Below are 20,416 nucleotides of genomic sequence, written 5' to 3'. Positions count from 1 at the left end.
TATCTCCTTTCTTTAAGCAAGCACACCTTGAGCATGTGACTTGAACCATTTCCACAAATATTAGTTCATCTCCATGTTTTCAAGTCACATACACTAATGATTTGATCCTCAACACAATATGACTTCTCATAGCTTGATTAGTTCCTCGGCTCAATGCAAGTACTCTCTTCTTCACCTTAGCCATGGTACCTGGGTCCTTAAGCCGTCGCTTGTCCCTTCACCTTCACTTAGTCCCTCAAAACCCTTTCCTTGTTGTCTTCACCTTATAAAGCCATGCTCAAGTCATATCACATTAAGCATCCATTAAATTACTATTTTTTTCTAATATTACGATCCTTGTTTGAATATATTCAAGATATAAATATTGAGATCAATCAAGCTTCAGTTTGACTCACAAAGAGACATATATGGATTAGTATCAATATGGTCAAGCCAATTCACGATTTCTTAAATCCTCTTTATTTTGGCTTGACACTCAATACTCACTTCAATCTTTATCTTCATACTTCTAGTTTGACCAAACCGATTGCAAAGTGATTTACCAAATCTTTATCCATACAAGCAAACTAATATAGAGACCGATTTATATTCAATATGAATCATGTCATTTATCCTTTGACCTTTACTTGTTATTTTCTCACTTATATATTCTTGATTCATTCTTCAATCCTTGATCAAAGCTAGTTTACTATCAAACTCTTCTTGTTTATGGGAAGCAAGCTATTATAGAGACCAATCCAAGAACATCAACTCATGTCTCTTTTGTCATTTGCCAAATATGCTTGCTTTCATATGATGCTATGATATCCCATAAAATAGAAGCCATTCTATAGATTTCATTTGCATTGTCGTCTTTTACTTGAGCTAGATTGTTTTCATAATCCTTCAATATAATAATACACAATTTGACCTTTATTTTAACACTATGTGGCATTTCATCAAGTTTGCCTGCTTGTTGAGCCTTGAATATACTTTTTAATACATATATGCAATAGACTCAATATCCTGTTCAACACTTAGCAAACTTCTTAGACCTTTAATCATATTGTCATTCAATTCACCAAAACCCATAAAGGACTTTTTAGACCAGCGACCAGGCCCACAAATATATGCAATAGACTCAATATCCTGTTCAACACTTAGCAAACTTATTAGACCTTTAATCATGTTGTCATTTAAATCACCAAAATCCATAAAGGGCTAGATGCACTTTCAGCTGGTGACCACCACGTACGTGAGGCTGAACCGGTACCGCGTCGGCGATGTGCTCCAAGTCACGGGGTTCCACAACTCCGCGCTGCAATTCCAATTCATGTGCCGCAAGAATATGTTATTATCCATCAAGTCCGACAAGACGGACGAGGCTGAGCTGCAATGTATCATGGAGCATGTGTCCGCTGCTTTGCCCGTAGGACGCCGTTGTGGTAGAGTACACCAGCAAGGCCTACATCAAGAGCATCCCCAACCACTACGTCATCTATGGGAGCTCCTAACTAAGGGCCCGGAGCCTCCCGCCACGGCGGCCATGGAAGGCCTTGTCCAATAAGAGAAGGCGCCAACAGTGTGTTACATTAAAAATTGGTACATAGCTAAGCTTGAAGATGAGGACAATAAAGTCATTTGTACACCTTCTCTTTCCACAAGTATGAGAAATGAATAAAATATTAACTAAACGGCCTTGTTTAGATACATCTAAAAACCAAAAACTTTACAAGATTCTCCGTCACATCGAATCTTGCGGCACATGCATGAAGTATTAAATATAGATAAAAAGAATAACTAATTGCACAGTTTACCTGTAAATCACGAGACGAATCTTTTAAGCCTAGTTACTCCATAATTAGACAATGTTTGTCAAATAAAAACGAAAATGCTACAGTGTCAAAATCCCAAAACTTTTTGCATCTAAACAAGGCACATTGTGTTATGGCAAAGAACTCTAATTTTATCGCTTGTTCGGTTGGCTGAAATTACTGTTTACTGATTTGTTGTAAGAGAAAAATACTACTAAATAACTAATAAATTTCATAAATAAGCTCAACCGAACAACCTAAACAGTCGCCGTTGGTAATGGTGTCCAGCACAAACAAAATTTCCCTTCTTGTAAAAAAAAAAAATCCCTTATTTATACCTTCTCGAACCCATCACCTGCTCCCGGCAGGCCTCCAGTTCCGTCCAGGGTACGCCTCCATAGTCCACACTCCCCAACGGCATCAGCGCCACGCCGCCACGGCCATCACTGCCCCCTCACCGCGCCGTGCTGCGCGCCGCCTCAACGGCGACGGTGGTTCGTCTCATCTCCTAGTCCTACCCGTGCATTCACCGGCGTTGGCTACGCACCATCGCATGGGTCGCTTCCTGCTCTTGCCGGCTTTAGCCTTTGTAGTTGCGTCCGCGTGGGCCCCGGTCACCTTCGGCGACCCGCAGGCCACGCTGCTCAACCTGGGATGCAGCCAGTACAACGCCACGCCCGCGTCCGCCTTCATCGCCGCCCTCAACTCCACATTCGCCAGCCTCCGCGCCAACCTCTCCGCTGCAGGCAGCGGCGGCTTCGCCACCGCCGCGGAGCCGCGCGCCGCCGCCCCGGCGTTCGCGATGGCGCAGTGCCGCCCGTACGTCGCGGGCCGTGACTGTGTCGCCTGCTTCGACGCGGCCGCCGCGCGCCTCCGCGCCTCCTGCAGCGCCGCCGCCAACGGCGGGCGCGCCATCCTCGACGGCTGCATGCTCCGGTACGAGAGCGCGGCCTTCTTCGACCAGTCCACGCTCCCGGGCAACACGCAGGTCTGCAACGGCTCCGCCGTGGAAGCCGGCGGCTTCGCGGACGCGGCGCGGGCGCTGGTTGCCGACCTCGCGGCGGCGGTGCCTCGCGTCCCTGGGCTCGCCGCGGCGGCCGCGAGCGGCGGCGTGTACGCGGCGGCGCAGTGCGTGGAGACGGTCGGGGAAGGCGGTTGCGCGCAGTGCCTCAACGTGGCGGTGGCGAACATCGATGGGTGCCCACCCAACTCCGACGGCCGTGCCGTGGACGCCGGTTGCTTCATGAGATACTCTGATAAGTCTTTCTTCCCAGCGAACTCGACCGTGGACCTCGCCGTATATTTGCGCTCCGGTAAGTTATCTTTGTTTACGTATCATGTGTTTTTGTGTGGGTTATTAACCTAGGCTTCCATGTAGTAGATACTGGCTGCTCCGTGTTAGTTGACAAGTTTGCCCAGTTTGGATCCAAGGAGCTAATAGTTAGCTGCTACTCCCTGCATTCTAAATTATAAGATGTTTTGGCTATTCTAGATCCATTAATTTTATTATATATCTAGACATAAGTGTATATCTAGATGTAAAGCAAAAATTGTGTATCTAGAAATGCAAAAAACATACTATAATTTGAAATGGAAGGATTAACTCCTTGGATCCAAATAGGTCTAACTAACTAATAATTTAGCTAATTAACAACTATTTTACTAGTTGGATCAAACTAGCTAATAGTGGCTAATATTAACTGTGACTTATTAGCTAGCAGCTAATGGATCCAAGCAGGCGTATACCAGGCCATCACTCGTATGAGTAGTATTGTTCCCGATGTTTCTCACTCGTACGAGTAGTATTATGGATTAAGCGACCAATTTCCAATGATTTGTCGCTGATCTGCATTCTCGTTTAAAATTTGTGATTCTGACATTACCAGTTCAGCAAATCACTTCTAGTCTAGAGGACTGAAAGTCAATCGCACTGCTTTTCTGTGGGGGTTATTTTATTTCATCCCAAATAAAAATGGACACCAAGCCAGCAGATGTGGTGCATGTGAAAATTTCTGTTCTGGTGCGTGTAAAAGAAGCAACTCTATAATGCTCAAACAAATTTCCTTTTATCATACATGTGTTCAGTTCAGGTAATCCAATGTTTCAGATGATTTTTGGTGTATTCTAGTTTTTCAGGAAGTTAGGATCAGTTAATGTGCTCCAGGGATTCGTCTTGCTCGGAATTAGCTTGTAATGGATATTCAAAAGAAAGTTTCAAAAAACAATAACAAGTTCCACAAATAGAACCAACAAAGTATTATGTCTCCAGTCAAAGTTTTTTCAGTTTAGGGTTCTCAAATGCATGATTGCTTGCAGTTTTTTTTTTTTCAGTTTAGAGTTCTTCAATGCATGATTGCTTGCAGGGAAATCGAGCCACAAAGGAGCTATCATAGGAGGCATTATTGGAGGTGTAGCCTTCCTGTTTCTTGTTGGCCTGTTGACTTTGTTATTGGTACGGCGTTCTAGAAAGACAAAGCCTCGTAAAGGTAAATGTTGTGAAGTCTAGCATTTTTCAGACTTGCAATGTTATGATTGTTGTCTAATTTTCCAATGGAAGTATAAACTATGTCAGATATTTCTGTTGTTTGCCATGAAATTATATTACAGGGTATCAAGTAAAGTAAAATATCACGTGTCAAATGTTTCTTTCATGAGAACACTGCCCAATGCTATGCCCCTATTGTTTTGTGTTGCATGCCGCATGTTAAGCTTTATAACCAATGGTTGTCAATCATATTATTGATACAAACTAAACTTGGTTGGCTATTCCTATCTTATGAAACTTGCTGAAAGATAATGGTTTTTTTTTTCTCGAACACACAGGAGAGGTGCGTATCATTGTATTAGTAGAAGAAAAGAAGTCATACATAGACCCAAACATCCACACCCACACCTCCGCACCTTTTCTATTTTCTAAGAAAGATAACGGTTTAAGAAGGTCTTCATAAAAAAAAGGTTTAAGAAGGTAGTACATTAATGAATAAAAATAGAAATTTATTTTTTATTTTACATAACCATAGGTCCACCGTACACATATTTTCATAGCCACCATATGCTGGTTTCTTCCTGAAATAAAATTTGTGTCCATTTATGTTTGCTTTCTTCAGTACTTTTGTGCTTTATTTGTTTTAGTCTGAGCAATGTCTTACACTTTACTGTATACGGCTATTATAGACCACAGTAAAGTAAAAGCCAATTTGATACATGATCTAGGTAAATATTGAGTTTGTCCATTTTTGCTGACAACAGCAAGACAACTTGCAGATTTTCTTAGTCTCAAAGATATATTATGTATAAATGTCTTGGGGTTTATCCAAGATCCATTTATATCTGTTTTATGTGCAAAAAGTATAATAAAGTCCGTTTTTAAAAATGGAAAAAAACTTTCATCTCTGTATATTGTAATTACATGGGTTTGCAGAAAGTCAATTGGAAAAACTGATCAAACACTATATTGTTTCTGCATTTCCATGTCTGAATGTATTATCTTTTAGGAGATATACTTGGCGCAACAGAATTACAAGGTCCAACAAGTTTCTACTATCATGATCTTAAGGCTGCAACCAATAATTTCAATGAGAAAAGTAAACTCGGCGAAGGAGGTTTTGGAGATGTATATAAGGTATGCTGATCATCTAATTTTCATCCTCCATCCAAATTTGCTGATTGTATGCAGCTTTAGAAAACTTATAATTAAGAAAAATTTAGAAGCAGTGCTTTTCATTTCTGACAGGGTTTGCTGAAAAATGGGAAAACAGTTGCAGTAAAAAGGTTAATAGTAATGGAAACTAGCCGGGCCAAAGCTGATTTTGAAAGTGAAGTGAGGTTGATCAGCAATGTTCATCATCGGAATCTTGTCCGGCTTCTTGGTTGTTCTCGGAAGGGCTCTGAGTTCTTACTTGTCTATGAATACATGGCAAATGGCAGCCTGGACAAGTTCCTCTTCGGTATGTTACTCGAATAGACGTTTGATGCTTGATACTTTATTTTCTTTGGTTTTCAGAGCACTTTATGACATGTTGAGAAAATTCATTTTATTGATGCGTCTATTAGTGCACATTTGCTTGTGCTAGATGGCCCCATTTGTTTTATCTAAATACCACATCCACACCTCTAATTGCTTTGTGTTGGCTAACGTAACATTCCTGATATGCACTCTGTGCAATGGTCTCATTTTGGCATCACAGGTGATAGACGTGGAACCCTCAATTGGAGGCAGAGATTTAACATTATTGTTGGCATGGCTCGTGGTCTTGCTTACCTTCATCAAGAGTTTCATGTCTGTATCATACACCGTGATATTAAATCTAGCAATGTTCTTCTTGATGATGACTTTCAGCCTAAAATCGCTGATTTTGGTTTGGCGAGGCTTCTACCTGATGATCACAGTCATTTGAGTACAAAATTTGCAGGAACATTGTAAGTTTAAATATGCATATATGGAATGTAGTAATATGCATTTGACTTATCTTTTTAATTATATTTTTCTTTTCATCAGGGGTTACACTGCTCCTGAGTATGCAATTCATGGCCAACTATCAGAGAAGGTTGACACATACAGCTTTGGTGTTGTTGTCTTGGAAATATTAAGTGGTCGGAAGAGCAATGATACAAGGCTTGAGCCTGAAACACAATACCTGCTTGAATGGGTATCCTTCATTCTTCTGAAACCCCCCTCTTCTTGGTGCATGCATTACCCCATATTGCTGCCATATCTCATATTTTTCATGCATGGTTTTATAAGTCTGTAATTTATGCTTACGGTTTTATTTTAGTTTCATACTAACTGAGTGAGATGAACACTCCACTGGATTTTCACTATATGCTTCTGAAGGTTTAACAAGCAATTGGCAAAGTTCCAGCACACAGCACAGCCTTCTAGTGTTTTCTTATTAGTTTTCATCAGGATCTGGCTTGGATACTTTGACCAGTTCTTTTTTTAATCTTTGACATAAGAACAAAAAACATTAGCAGTGCTGCTCAGTTCCACATCTGTATCGAATGTAACTAATATTTTGTTCTCTACGAACACGTGTGCTTAGATCCCTTTTTGATCATCCCCTATGGTTGCACAGGCCTGGAAGCTATATGAAACTGACAACTTAATGGCCTTGCTGGATGAGTCACTAGATCCTGAAGAATATAGACCGGATGAGGTAAAAAGGATAATGGACATAGCCCTTCTCTGCACTCAATCAGCTGTTGCTGCAAGGCCAATGATGTCAGAAGTGGTTGTGATGTTGTTGACAAAAAATGATCCAGAGATCCAGCCCACAAGGCCCACTTTTATTGATGCAACAAGTAGAGTGCGAGGCGAAACATCCTCCTCCAGTTCATCTTCTGCCTCGAAGGCGACCATATCAGTTTCTCAGTTCTCGGCCAGGTAAAAAGCACTGTATGTGACTTTCCCTCTTTTTTCTGTAGTAACAACATTTGTAATCTGTATATGTACATATAGGATATATCTATATAGCAGGGAGTGACTGATTACTTCTCAGCATATATATGACAGCAGTGTAAATCATTTGAAACTCCCCTTTTGTTCTTGTACTATGTAATGTGGTTCACATGCATGTTTTATATATGTACTTTCTACAGATGCATTTGTCTATCCGAGAGCATTTTTTGTGTTCCAAGTTGTATGCATATTGCATTGCAGTTACTGTATTTAAATTTCTAGCAAGAACTACAAATTGCATTAACTGCTTACTAAGCTACCATAGATCATCAGCTGATTTCTGAGTTGTAGTTGATACATTGAACAGCCTTATAATTAGTTCTAGTAGCTGTTCAACTAGTTTAAAAATGCATCATGAGCGATTTGAGATTCCACCAGCTGAAACTTATCCACCTAGCACAAATCCTCATTTGGAAAAGCTCCCTGACAAGCCCTTTCTGTGTCACAATTTACAAAGAGAAGTCTATAATAAAAATATTCCTTTAAATATGTGCTCCTAGTCGAATGCCTTCAGGAAGCCCTTGGGACTGATTCACCGGTCAAGGCAAAGGTCTATTCTGCAGTTCAGCGTTCATTAGTGTCCTGGTGGTGGGTCCCCAGAAAGGAAGCTGTGGTACTTTGACTCTGAAGTCGATAAAAGTCAGTTTAAATTTGCATTCAAAAATAAAATTCAGTTTAAATACCTGAAGTTCCCACACACACACAATTGCATATCTTATTTCTTGAATCGTCAAATGCGAAACTATTGCTGTGTTTTCTGTTTGGGAAAATGGAACAGTATTCTGTCTAATAAATTAGGGTGAGTATGAAGACCTGATAATGGAAACAGCAAAGCAGCGCTCAGTTGATAAAAGCTAACAGAGGGAAATGGCCTCTAGCTGAGTTGGTTGGGTGGCTTGAGTAGGACCCGACTCGTGGTTTGACTCCCCGTAGGAGCGAATTTCAGGCTGGGGTTAAAAAAATTCTCCACGCCAAAGCACAAGTCTAAGGCCCAGCCCTGGTCGTGGTGGTTCTCACATGGGCCTTGGTGCCACTGTGTATGGATGGGGTAGAAGTTTAGGGGTTTTCTCTACCTATGTGAGAAGGTCTTCTTTTTAATATAATGCCCGGAGGTTGTCTTAACACTCCCCCCCCCCCCCCCCCAGGTTGAGTTTTTTTTAAAGGTAACAGATTCCACAAAAACTGTGGGTGCATCTTGGTATGGAACTATGAATCACACTTTGTAATATTCAGGATTTATCAGAATGCAATGATGCATCCTGTGATCTGATTGTTGAAATTGTCAAAAGCTGCCATCAATGTAAGCATTAATTTATTAGCATATGCAGAACTAATGCTTGTCATTATTATCATATATGTAGCGAGGAATAGTTGCCTCAATTTTTTTTCTATGTTGTAGTGGATGTCTGTTGATCCCAGAGATTTTGGTAATCTATCGTTGCATATTTTATCTTGGGAAATTGTGTAACACTATGGATTATTTTACTTATCTTGTTTGCTTCCTCCGTATGAGTGTGTGCCACATAAGCTGACTTTACCAGATAACATAAAGACAGTAAAGTAACGGCTGCATTCAACTTGTTGCACAACATTATAATTGATTTCACATTGCTGTTTGATAGAGATGATTCGTCGACTGTGACTGTTTTCACACTGTAGCTTTGATAAGGACAGATCACCCGGCTCTCATACTGATTCCCCTTCTATTGTGTAAACAAATTGCATCATAAGGCAGTTGTCATGCAATTTGGTCTAATCTATCATATAATAATCACCTTCTTATTTGAGATATAGAAAAAAACTATCATATTTGGCATCTCTTATTGAACATATATAAAAATAGGATACTGTAACCTGCTCTGTATGCCTAATCTATCATATAACCACACTGCTTGACAGCTTGCTTTTTATTCTAATTCTGTACTAGGTTGTTGAGGGTATAAACTTTGAACATTAGAGTAAAGCCCACTCTAGTTCTGATCTGTGAGTTTCAGATTTGACAGGCTGTCTTACTATCATTTAGACAGTATGTTGTAAATCGTATGTTGTAAATCTTGGGTATTGAGAGACGGAACACAACCTGTTCCTGTATGCCTTTCTGGGTTCTTTGTATTGGAAAACACATTGTTTATAATGCTTTACCTTTTTGTTGCATGCTTTGTATTGTTTTGAGATGATGTTTTCCGCAATCTACAGCATCATTTAACTGTGTCTTTATTACAATGCATTCTCACTCCAATCAAAATAAGTACTGCTTTGATTGACAACCTCAATAACATAACTTCGACCACCACATTCTGTTCTAAAATATTAGTATAACTTAATAAAAGTACTAGTATAGTGAAGTGCTTTTCAAGACAAATATATTCATGTGGCTGATCACGTAAAATATCAATGGTCAAACTTAAGATAATTTGTTTGCACCTACCCTCTGTCCTAGCTATGCTACCTTTTATGGTTACATTCTGCATAGGGTACATGAGAACAAATCTGTTATATTTTTCTTAATGTAAAAAAATCTGTTATAATTGAATATGATGGAGACCATGTAAGTGCCTCATCAATCTGTATTGCTGCATTTTGTGTTGCCCCTTTTTGCGTAATGGATGATATGTTTGCTCTCCTACGCATTCTTGAAAAATATGTAAGTGGTCTAGTAGTTAACCTTAAAACAAGATTGTACCCACAAAATGTCCCTATATAGCTAAATGCGATTTATGATTTATCATTGTCTCATTAACGTTTTGAAGTATAAATAATTAAAATTCTTGCCATATATAGCATATATGAAACATATTTAATATTTTTAATCCTTTGATAGTGTGGGCATTTGCTATTTGGTGAAAATATGCCAAAGGACGCTAGATCAGTTGGTCTAGTTATACGCTAGATCAGTTGGTCTAGTTACTCCGGCGGCACCTCCTAGGTCCTGAGTTCGAATCTCAATAGAAGCGAATTTCAGGCTGGTTTAAAAAAAATCCCCTCGATCATCCCCATACCAAAGCACTGGGGGCCTGGGGTTTTTTCGCCGGGTAAGAAGGCACTTTCTTCTTAATTCAAAAGCTGCGGCGGCAGTTTTAACCGTGCTGGTCGAGTTTTTTTTATTTGGTGAGCGGAAAAAGTCTACATCACCCCCTGAACTATGGGGTGGTGACTACTTTACCCCCGAACTATGAAACGGTCTAATTTACCCTCTGAACTATCCAAAACCGTTCAAATCACGCCCAGGTGGTTTTTGACGGCAGTTTTGCTGCAGTAACTGCGGTTTTGATTTTTTTTCCTTTTTCCTATTTGTTTTCATATAATCTTTGAAAAAACATAGTAAATTACAGAAAAATCATAAAATAGAAAATCTAATTTTGTTGGACTCAGCATGAGTAGATCTACGCAATGAATATATAATATGGTATACTTTAGTATAAATTTCGTACTCATTTGATCATATATAACTTAGTTATAGATTTGTTCAGGTTTATGTTTGTTAAATATAAATAAATCTATAACTAAGTTATACATGATCCGACGAGTATGAAATATTTACTATAGTTCAAGCATAGAATAATTAGTCGACCATAAAAATTTCACCACAATTGGACCATAAAGCTGCAGCTATGAATTATTCCAATTAATTATAGATAAAATTTGATTTTTTCTAACTAATTTAAAGCCACAGAAAAAAATTGTACTAAAGTATACCATATTATATATTCATTGCATAGATTTACTCATGCGGAGTCCAACAAAATTAGAATTTCTATTTTATGTTTTTTCTGTGATTTACTATGATTTTTCAAAGATTATATGAAAACAAATAGAAAAAAAAGAAAAGTCAAAACGCAGTTACTGTAGCAAAACCACCGTCAAAAACCGCCCAGAGGGTGATTTGAACGGTTTTGGATAGTTCAGGAGGTAAATTAGACCGTTTCATAGTTCGGGGGGTAAAGTAGACACTACCCCATAGTTCAGGGGGTGATGTAGACTTTTTCCAAGATAAAATAAGTAATTTGTACATAAACTTTAGCAGGCAAAGTTCTGGTGCTACAGTGATGCAGATTATGATAAATATGAAAGAAGATCTGGGTGGAAAGCCTATCCTACTTGTGTTCTCTCGTTATGTACAGTCCGTACTCCATAGTTTTAACTCATCTTTCTGCTTCCATTTCGCCAACAGCTCTGACATCATTTGTAGTCAAACATAGAGACAATAGTTACTTCTTGAATAGTTCAGTAGGATATATTTCAGGCAAACTTTGCTGATCCCTTTTTAGTTGCTTCTGAACTGTCCGTGTCCTGTGTCCAAACCTAGCCAAGCAGAATCAAGCATAACCACTTAGCATCTGGAACCAAGTTTAGGAAGTTCGTGCACTGATCTTCCATGGACTCAGCTTGATTCCACTGGAGTTGATGAGCGTGCATATAATTCCAGCTTTTATTATCTTATTAGGAGAGTGCATTTTAGACCTTTTGACTTCTCCTGAGATAGTTTAGTAGTTTACAGTTGCACATGGAACAGAATGACACATTAATTATATGTTCGCTCAAAATAAATGAAGGAAGATATATTAAATCAATCTTAGATTACAGAGGAGGGATTACACATATTTATAGAGGGAGTAACCAAGGAGCCAAGGTGTGAAACCAGCTCTTGGGATCTAGAGAAAGTAGCTAATAACTATGGCACATAAGTGCCCAGGCGCAGCACACAGGTGCCAAGGCGTCTGCACAGTTACAGAGTCATATTAAATGCTAACACGCCCCCGTAGTCGAAGCTTCGGAAGGCCGAACGTTGAGACTGGAGCGGAACTCGGTGAAGACAGAGGAGGGCAGCCCCTTGGTGAAGACGTCGGCGAACTGCGAGGTCGTTGGAACATGGAGAACACGAACGTCACCAATGGCAACCCGCTCCCGCACGAAGTGAAGATCAATTTCCACATGCTTGGTGCGTTGGTGTTGAACAGGATTGGAGGACATGTAGATAGCGCTGACATTGTCACAGTACACCAGAGTTGTCTTGCCTAGAGGAGCATGAAGCTCAGTTAACAACTGACGGATCCAAGTGGCCTCAGCAACTGCATTGGCGACGGCGCGATACTCAGCCTTAGCACTGGAACGAGAGACAGTGGGCTGGCGTTTGGATGACCAAGAAACCAGATTGTCTCCGAAGAAGACTGCATATACTGAAGTAGAACGGCGAGTGTCCGGACAGCCAGCCCAATCGGCGTCTGAGTATACCACCAAGTTGTCCTGAGCACAGGGACGCACGTGGAGACCCATATGAAGAGTGCCACTGATATAGCGCAGGATACGCTTGAGGGCAGAGAGGTGGGGTTCCCGTGGATCATGCATGTGAAGACAGACTTGCTGAACAGCGTAGGCAATATCCGGTCGGGTGAAGGTGAGATATTGGAGAGCGCCTGCAAGACTCCTGAAATCTGTAGGGTCAGCCACGGGATCACCATCAGCAGATAGCTTAGGGTTAAGGTCCACGGGAGTGGAGCAAGGTTTGCAGGCAGCCATCCCAGCACGCTCAAGGATGTCAATCATATATTGGCGCTGAGAGAGGAAAAGCCCATTGCTGGAGCGCTGAACCTCCATGCCAAGAAAATGATGGAGGGACCGAGGTCCTTCGTAGAGAATTCTTGTTGAAGGGCATCAGTGAGGCGCCGAAGTAGAGCATCTGAGGAGGCTGTCAAAATGATATCATCCACATAGAGAAGAAGGTATGCCATATCCTTGCCGTGATGAAGGACAAATAAGGAGGCATCTGTCTTGGCTTCAACAAATCCCAGCTGTAGAAGATGAGAGGCAAATCTGTTGTACCAGGCACGGGGAGCCTGCTTAAGACCGTAGAGAGATCGATTGAGCCGGCACACATAATCTGGGTGAGTGGAGTCCTCAAAGCCTGAAGGCTGGGCATAGTAAACAGTTTTTCACAGATTTCCTTGTAGGAAAGCATTGTTGACATCCAGTTGATGAATAGACCAGGAACGGGAGAGAGCCAAAGACAGAACAGTGCAGACTGTAGCAGGTTTAACCACAGGACTGAAAGTCTCAGAAAAATCAATTCCAGGTCGTTGTGTAAATCTCCGAAGAACCCAACGAGCTTTGTAATGCTCAAGAGGACCATCAGCTGTAAACTTGTGTTTGAAAACCCACTTGCCGGTGACCACATTGCACTGAGGTGGCCGAGGGATTAAATCCCATGTCTTGTTGGCTTAAAGAGCGGAGTGTTCTGCTTCCATGGCAGCACGCCAATTGGGATCAGTGAGGGCAGCGCGGTAAGTCCGAGGAATCGGAGATAGCGGTGCAGCCTGGTACAGGGCGGGTAGGTGGATGCCACGCTTAGCCCGGGTGATCATAGTATGCTGATTGGATATGGGGTTGACTGGGACAGCCCCTTTGGGAAGTGGTGCTGCTGGTGCTGCTGGTGGTGGAGAGGGAGCAGCAGAAGGAGGGTTGGGAGGTGATGCAGGTGGTGGTGCGGGCGCTGTTGGAGGACGTCTGCTATACACCTGACCGAAGCGTCGATCAGGAGGAGGGGCAGCAGCAGCGCGTCGCGTATAAACCTAGCCAAAACGCTGTGGGGAGTGGACAGGGGTGCTGGTAGGCACTGATGGAGCAGGAACAGGGGTGCTGGTGGGCGAAGGAAAAACGGCGAGGGGTTCTGGAGACCCAGCCCTGTCAAGTTGGGCGGCACCAAGGGAGTTCTAGACACAATTAGAGCTTGTTCGGGGTGTGGCCATAGCATCAGAGGAACCTGCAGGTAATGAACAGGGTGACGGTGGAAAGGGAAGATCCACCGGGTTAGAGGGGTCATCTAAAAAATTATAGTCAACTCTGGTGGTGGAGGGAGATTCCGAGAAAGAAAAGGAGGTTTCGTCAAAAACAACATGACGAGAGATGATTATGCGATTGGTGTGGCGATCAAGGCAAAGATAGCCCTTGTGGTGTGGGGAGTAACCAAGAAAGACGCATAAGGTGGAGCGAGGAGAAAGTTTGTCGGTGGCGGTGGCAATGAGGTTAGGATAACACTTACACCCGAAAACGCGCAAGTGGACATAGGATGGTGGCTTGCCGAAAAGGGAGAGGTGAGGTGTGGAGAAGTTGAGCGTTTTCGTGGGCAGAATGTTGAGTAAGTAAGAGGCAGTGCTAAGGGCTGCTGCCCAGAAGCGAGGAGAGACGCTGTCCTGAAATAAGAGGCAACAGACAGTCTCATTGACGGTGCGGATCATGCGTTCAGCCTTGCCATTCTGGGACAAGGTATAAGGACAGGACATACGTAGATGAATGCCGTTAGCGAGAAAGAAAGTTCGGGAACTTGAGTTGTTGAACTCAAGACCATTGTCGCACTGAATGCCCTGTACAGTAACTCCAAACTGAGTGCGAACATAGGCAAAGAAATCAGATAGAGTGGGGAAGGTGTCGGACTTTTTGCGTAAGGGAAAAGTCAAAACATAGTGAGAAAAATCATCAACAATGACAAGGTAGTACTGATGTCCTGAAACACTAGTCCATAAATCACAGTGAATTGATTGGAAAGAGTGTGTAGCACGTGATGACGAAGTCTGGAAGGGGAGGCGAACATGGCGCCCGAGTTGACATGCATGACACAGGGTATCACAAGAGCCTTTATTACATGAAATAGCTGAAGTAGAAGCGTAGAAGCTAATCTAGACAAGGCTTCGTGACCAGGGTGTCCAAGACGTTGATGCCAAAGAGTGGAGGAGGTTGCTGCAAGGAATCCTGATGCCGGAAGCTGTAGGGGTATAGGGGTCCCAAGCTGTTACATCGGACGATCTCTCTCCGTGTGGGAAGATCCTTAACAGAGCAACCAAAAGGGTCAAATTCCACAGAACAGTTATTGTCAGTGGTGAAATAACGGACAGAAACAAGGTTTTTAATGAGATCGGGGGAAACAAGGACGTTGTTTAGATTAAAATTGTAAGGAAGGTGAGTGGTGCCGGTGGCAGTGACAGGAAGTAAATTGCCATTGCCAACAACAATAGAAGAGGGAGAATGAGCGGGAGGGGGGAGAAGGAAGAGAGAATACCAGTGTCGGACGCCATGTGGCTGGTAGCACCGGTATCGAAGTACCAGTCCCGCTGTGGCGGTTGAGTGAGAGACATAGTCTCAAAGCTTGCTGCAAGGGCCTGCTGATCCCAACCAGGAGGTGGAGGAGATTGTGGAGCTGGGACAGGGGCAAGAGGAGGGACGCCCCAGTGGCCAGCCCATTGGGCGGGTGGACCAGCAACATAGGCCTGATGCGTAGGTGGCGCCGGTGCATGAGGAGGAGTAGGAGCCCGGGGACCAGGCCACATATAGATGGACCCAGTCCACGGATTGTAGTAGTTGGCCGTAGGAGCCGCAGGGGGAGCCCCGGTGTTGCCAGGCATGCCCCTGAAGCCGGAGCCACTCCCGGAGTGACCGCCGCCACCACCTCTGTTATGGCGCCTGCTGCCACGTTTTCCGTGAGGGTGTCCGTAGTTGTTGTTGCCGCCAACGCCCTGCTGTTGTAGTTGCGGGGGCGGTTGTGGCTGCTGTTGGTGAGGAAGAGCAGCAGACTTGGAGCCACCAGAACCTCCCAGAGCAGCGAGAGCGGTGGCTGGAGGAGTCTTGGCCATGGTAAGCTCCTCAAGGAGAAGCTCATCCCGTACTTGTAGGAACGTAGGGAGAGGAGTGGTGCGACGCAGATGAATGCCGATGGCGGTGAACCGTTCACTCAGGCCCCGAATGATGTTGAGAACCAAGGTCGCCTCAGAGATGGGCTGGCCAAGGTCTCGAAGATCGCCAGCTTTGCGCTTGAATTGGCGACAGTAGTCGTCGACTGAGAGGTCCCCTTGAGAGAAGATGCGGAATTCTTGATCAGCATGCAGAGCGCGTGTGGTTCGATTCCCAAGGAACTGGGACTCGATTGCGAGCCAGATAGTACGGGCAGAGGCACCACGCTCGGAGACGATGTCAGCGAGGTCGTCGGAGATGGCACCGAGAAGCCAGGTGCGGATGACGCAATTCATCCTGACCCAGGAAGGAGACCTAGGGGTGACGACGTTGGAGAGGACATGGGACTCCAATGAGTACTTGCCGAGGACATTGAGGAAGGACGTCTTCCAACGAGCATAGAAGGGCGAGGTGACGTCGAGGAGTGGAGGTACCAGAGTGCGGATGTTCTGGACCGAAACTGCTTGAGCATGGAGGTTGAGGATGACTTTGGCCTCTTGTTGAAGAAGGGCATCGTCGAGGCCACTACCGCTGCCTTCAGAGTCGTCATCGCTGACGTGCACGGAGACATCGTCGCGAGGAGGGGCAGCGGCAGCACGGGCCGCGGCTGCACGCGCCTGGGCGGCGCGAAGGCGAGCAGAGGCGGCGTCGATTTCCGCCTGGGCGGTCGCGGCCTCGCGTTCGGCTGCTTCCGCGGTCGCGAGGGCAGCGGTGCGGGCTTCCTGCGCGATGCGGGCCTCCTGCGCGGCGCGCTCGGTGGCGTCGTCAGCACCGAGAAGGGACATGGCGCAGAGCAGAGCTGGGCGCGCACGGATGCAGCGCGGGCAGGGCAGCGCACGGGCGCGCGTGAAGCAGCGCCGGAAGGGGAGAGGGAGCGCGCGTGGAGCAGCGCAGGGCAGAGGAAGTTTAGTCTCTTGATACCATGAAGGAAGATATATTAAATCAATCTTAGATTACAGAGGAGGGATTACACATATATATAGAGGGAGTAACCAAGGAGCCAAGGTGTGAAACCAGCTCTTGGGATCTAGAGAAAGTAGCTAATAACTATGGCACATAAGTGCCCAGGCGCAGCACACAGGTGCCAAGGCGTCTGCACAGTTATAGAGTCATATTAAATGCTAACAATAACTAGACAACGAAATGATTTGCGAAGGTTGTCCTTGAACTTAGATGAACGTGGCCAAAAGATGGATATGCAAGAGCAAAGCTACTTGGTTAATTAGTTGTTACTTATTGCACATTAGGTTATTTATCATTATCTCTCGAATTTTGAATTAAAAAGCACTTCATAGGTTTTTTTCTAAAACGAAGTAATCTTTCAAGTCTCGATGTTTCCCGCAATGATTAACTTTAGTGATAGTAATCTATATCTTTTATAAAGATAAACCCCACTAGCTATTTCTCTTGTCATGTAAAGTGTCTACATCAGCATCCACTAGAACATCTCACTAGCACATTCAAATATCTCGCAATACAAAGTGTCCACATCAGCATTCACTAACACATTCAACTAACACATGTCATTATGTCTTCATTCAAGCTATTCACATTAGCAAACCACATCATTTATTAACATATATTGTTGCCCAACTCATGAAAACTTGGATCTGGGAATGCCCAGAGGGCAGCTTGGCCCTTGGCCGCTTGGATTGGATCAAAACTAAGATTACAGAGTATAGAAGAGGGAGGGGGGGTCTGCCACTTATATAGCAGTGTGGTCAGCCACCCACTCCAGAATATGCTAAAGCAAAAGTAAAGATGCCTGCTCCAAACGATGCCAAGGCACTGCTACTACTAATGCAGAAATTAAGATACATAACAATTAGGCTTAACTAACATTCTCCCCCTAAGCCTAATGCTGATCGATCTGCTCCAGCCCAATCCTCCTCCTCATCTCCTGAAATTTGGCCTTTCCTAGAGACTTGGTGAGTATGTCTGCAAGCTGATCAGTAGTAGGGATGTGGCTGGCCTTGATACTTCCATCTTCCAGACAGTCTCTGATGAAGTGATACTTGATTCTTATGTGCTTGCTCCTGTCATGGAAGACTGGGTTCTTGGCCAGAGCTAAAGCAGACTTGCTGTCCACCTTCAACTCCACCACGTCAACTTCTTTGCCCAGCAGCTCCCCAAGCAGTCTGGACAACCCTAGTGCTTGAGTTGCAGCAGAGGCAGTAGCAATGTATTCTGCCTCGCAGCTTGACAAGGCCACCACTCTCTGCTTGATTGACTGCCAGCTGACCAGACAATCACCCAAGAAGAACATAGTCCCACTGGTGCTCTTGCTTGTATCGATGTCACCAGCGAGGTCGCTGTCGCAGTAGCCGATGAAGCGCGCTGTTCCGGGAGCCCTCTTGTAGTGAAGACCATACTCCAGAGTCCCAGCAACGTAGCGGAGGATGCGCTTCACCGCCTGCAGGTGCTCCACCGTGGGCCGTTCCATGAACCGGCTCACGTACCCGACGGCGAACGCCAAGTTCGGCCGGGTATGCACGAGGTACCGGAGGCTGCCGACAAGCCGCCGGTAGTGCGTGGAGTCCACCTCCTCAGCCTTGCTCTCCCTGCTCAGGCGAAGCTTTTCTTCCATGGGCGTGTGCGCCGGATTGCAGCCAATCATTTCGCCGAGCTCGAGGATCCGCTTGGCATAGTGAGTCTGGCGGAGAGTGATGCCACTGGCATCCTGACGCACCTCGATGCTGAGATAGAAGCAGAGTAAGCCAAGGTCGCTCATGTCGAACCTTTCCTTCATCTACGCCTTGAAGCTTTTGACCTCCTCCTCCTCAGCGCCAGTGATGATGAGGTCGTCGACGTACACCCCGACGAGCAGGACAGAGCGTCTGCTGCCCCGTCGATACACGGCCGCCTCGTGCGCGCTCTGGGTGAAGCCCATCTCCTTCAGGGTGGCGTCCAGCTTCGCGTTCCAGGCGCGCGGTGCCTGCCGCAAGCCATACAGGGCCTTGCGCAGGCGGTACACCTTGCCTTCTTCTACGGCGACGGCGAAGCCCGGTGGCTGGCGCACGTATACCTCCTCCTTGAGGTCGCCGTTCAGGAAGGCGGACTTCACGTCCATGTGATGCACCGACCACCCTTCCTCAGCCTCCAGCACGAGGAGGACGCGCACTGACTCCATGCGCGCCACGGGGGCGAACGCGTCGTCGTAGTCGACGCCCTCCTGCTGGACGAAACCCCGCGCCGCCAGTCGAGCCTTGTGCTTGATCACCGAGCCCTTCTCGTCCTTCTTGAGCTTGAAGACCCATTTCAGGGTGATCGAGCGGTGACCAGCAGGCAATTCGACAAGCTCCCAGGTCTTGTTCTTCTCCACGGACTCGATCTCCTGCTTCATGGCGGCCTCCCACGCCGGATCACCTCGTGCCTCCGCGTGGTTGATGGGCTCGCCAGCGTGCGTGAGGTGGAGCTGGGCGAAGAGGCGCGGCGCCAGGTCTGGAGGAGACACATCTCCCAGGATGTTGGTCATCTTGCGGTACCGGAGGGGCTCGTCGTCGTAGAAGGCGTCCAAGCGATCCTCGTCATCCTCCAGCGGCGTCGCGAGCTCGATTTGGGGCTGATCGGTGGTCGGAGTAGTGGTCGGAGATGGTGTCGCAGCAGCTCCAGCACCGCTCCCGTTCTCTCCCGGAGCTGGTGAGCTTGATGGCGTGGTCGGAGTGGTCGGAGTCGCTGAAGTGGTCGGAATGGTCGGAGTCGCTGAAGTGGTCGGTGTGGTCGGAGATGGTGCACGCGAGGCTGGAGCAACTGCGGTGGTCGGTGTGGTCGAAGCAGAGGAGGTTGTTGAAGACTCGCCCCGTGCTCCTTCCTTCTCGCTGAACACCGCGTACTCGATGACGAACTCCGTGTTCACTGGAGCTACGTCTTCTCCAGCCTTCACCCAGTCCCAGCCGCGGCTCTCGTCGAAGATGACGTCCCGCGACACGCGCACTCGCTGCGTCGCCGGGTCGAGCACGCGGTACGCCTTGGCACCGTCGGCGTAGCCGATGAAGATGCCGGGGCGACTCCGATCATCCAACTTCTTCAGCTGGGTGAGGTCCTTGGTGTAGGCCACACACCCGAACGTGCGCAAGTGACCCACCGCCGGCGTCTTGCCGTGCCATGCCTCGTAAGGCGTCTTGCCCTGCAAGCTCTTGGTAGGCGCTCGGTTCAGGAGATGGACAGCAGTCACCACTGCCTCCCCCCAATACCGAGCCGGAAGGCACCTCTGCTTCAGCAGCGCACGAGCCATGGCCACCACCGTCTAGTTCCGACGCTCCACGACTCCGTTCTGCTGCGGCGAGTAGGGGGCGGTGTAGTGGCACTCGATTCCTTCGTCGGCGCAGTAAGCCACAAACTCCATGGCGGTGAATTCGCGACCGTTGTCGGTGCGTAACACCTGGAGCTTGCGTCCGCTCCCCTTCTCAGCTACAACTTGGAGATGTTTGATGGCGTCCGCGGCGGC

At 45.8% G+C, this 20,416-nt stretch overlaps 2 protein-coding genes across 3 annotated transcripts; one reads left to right on the top strand and one right to left on the bottom strand.

Annotated features, from left to right (window-relative positions):
- Positions 2,145-7,412, top strand: LOC8067401 (putative receptor-like protein kinase At4g00960). Of its 2 annotated transcripts, XM_021446173.1 has the most exons (8): positions 2,145-3,106; positions 4,157-4,279; positions 5,288-5,415; positions 5,527-5,740; positions 5,981-6,212; positions 6,292-6,442; positions 6,869-6,949; positions 7,056-7,412. In XM_021446173.1, exons 1-8 carry the CDS (start codon positions 2,347-2,349, stop codon positions 7,194-7,196), a joined length of 1,830 nt encoding a protein of 609 aa, XP_021301848.1. In that variant the 5' UTR covers positions 2,145-2,346; the 3' UTR covers positions 7,197-7,412. The 2 variants fall into 2 exon arrangements, with proteins under 2 accessions (XP_021301848.1, XP_002467063.2); XM_002467018.2 differs by having other exon boundaries at positions 6,869-7,412.
- LOC110431600 (uncharacterized mitochondrial protein AtMg00810-like) lies at positions 11,998-12,846 on the bottom strand. The gene has a single exon (XM_021450728.1). The coding sequence runs from the start codon at positions 12,844-12,846 to the stop codon at positions 11,998-12,000; it is 849 nt and encodes a 282-aa protein (XP_021306403.1).

The sequence above is a fragment of the Sorghum bicolor genome, chromosome 1, assembly GCF_000003195.3.
Source record: "Sorghum bicolor cultivar BTx623 chromosome 1, Sorghum_bicolor_NCBIv3, whole genome shotgun sequence".
In the NCBI taxonomy this organism is placed as follows: Eukaryota; Viridiplantae; Streptophyta; class Magnoliopsida; order Poales; family Poaceae; genus Sorghum; species Sorghum bicolor.
This window is presented reverse-complemented; position numbering and strand designations above follow the sequence as displayed.

Excerpts from the sequence above, each read along its gene's own strand:
- LOC8067401 (XM_002467018.2), top strand. The coding sequence starts at position 2,347 with ATGGGTCGCTTCCTGCTCTTGCCGGCTTTAGCCTTTGTAGTTGCGTCC. Across the intron at positions 5,416-5,526 it reads GTTTTGGAGATGTATATAAG|GGTTTGCTGAAAAATGGGAA; the intron begins GTATGCTGATCA and ends CATTTCTGACAG. Across the intron at positions 5,741-5,980 it reads CCTGGACAAGTTCCTCTTCG|GTGATAGACGTGGAACCCTC; the intron begins GTATGTTACTCG and ends TTGGCATCACAG.
- LOC110431600 (XM_021450728.1), bottom strand. The coding sequence starts at position 12,846 with ATGGAGGTTCAGCGCTCCAGCAATGGGCTTTTCCTCTCTCAGCGCCAA.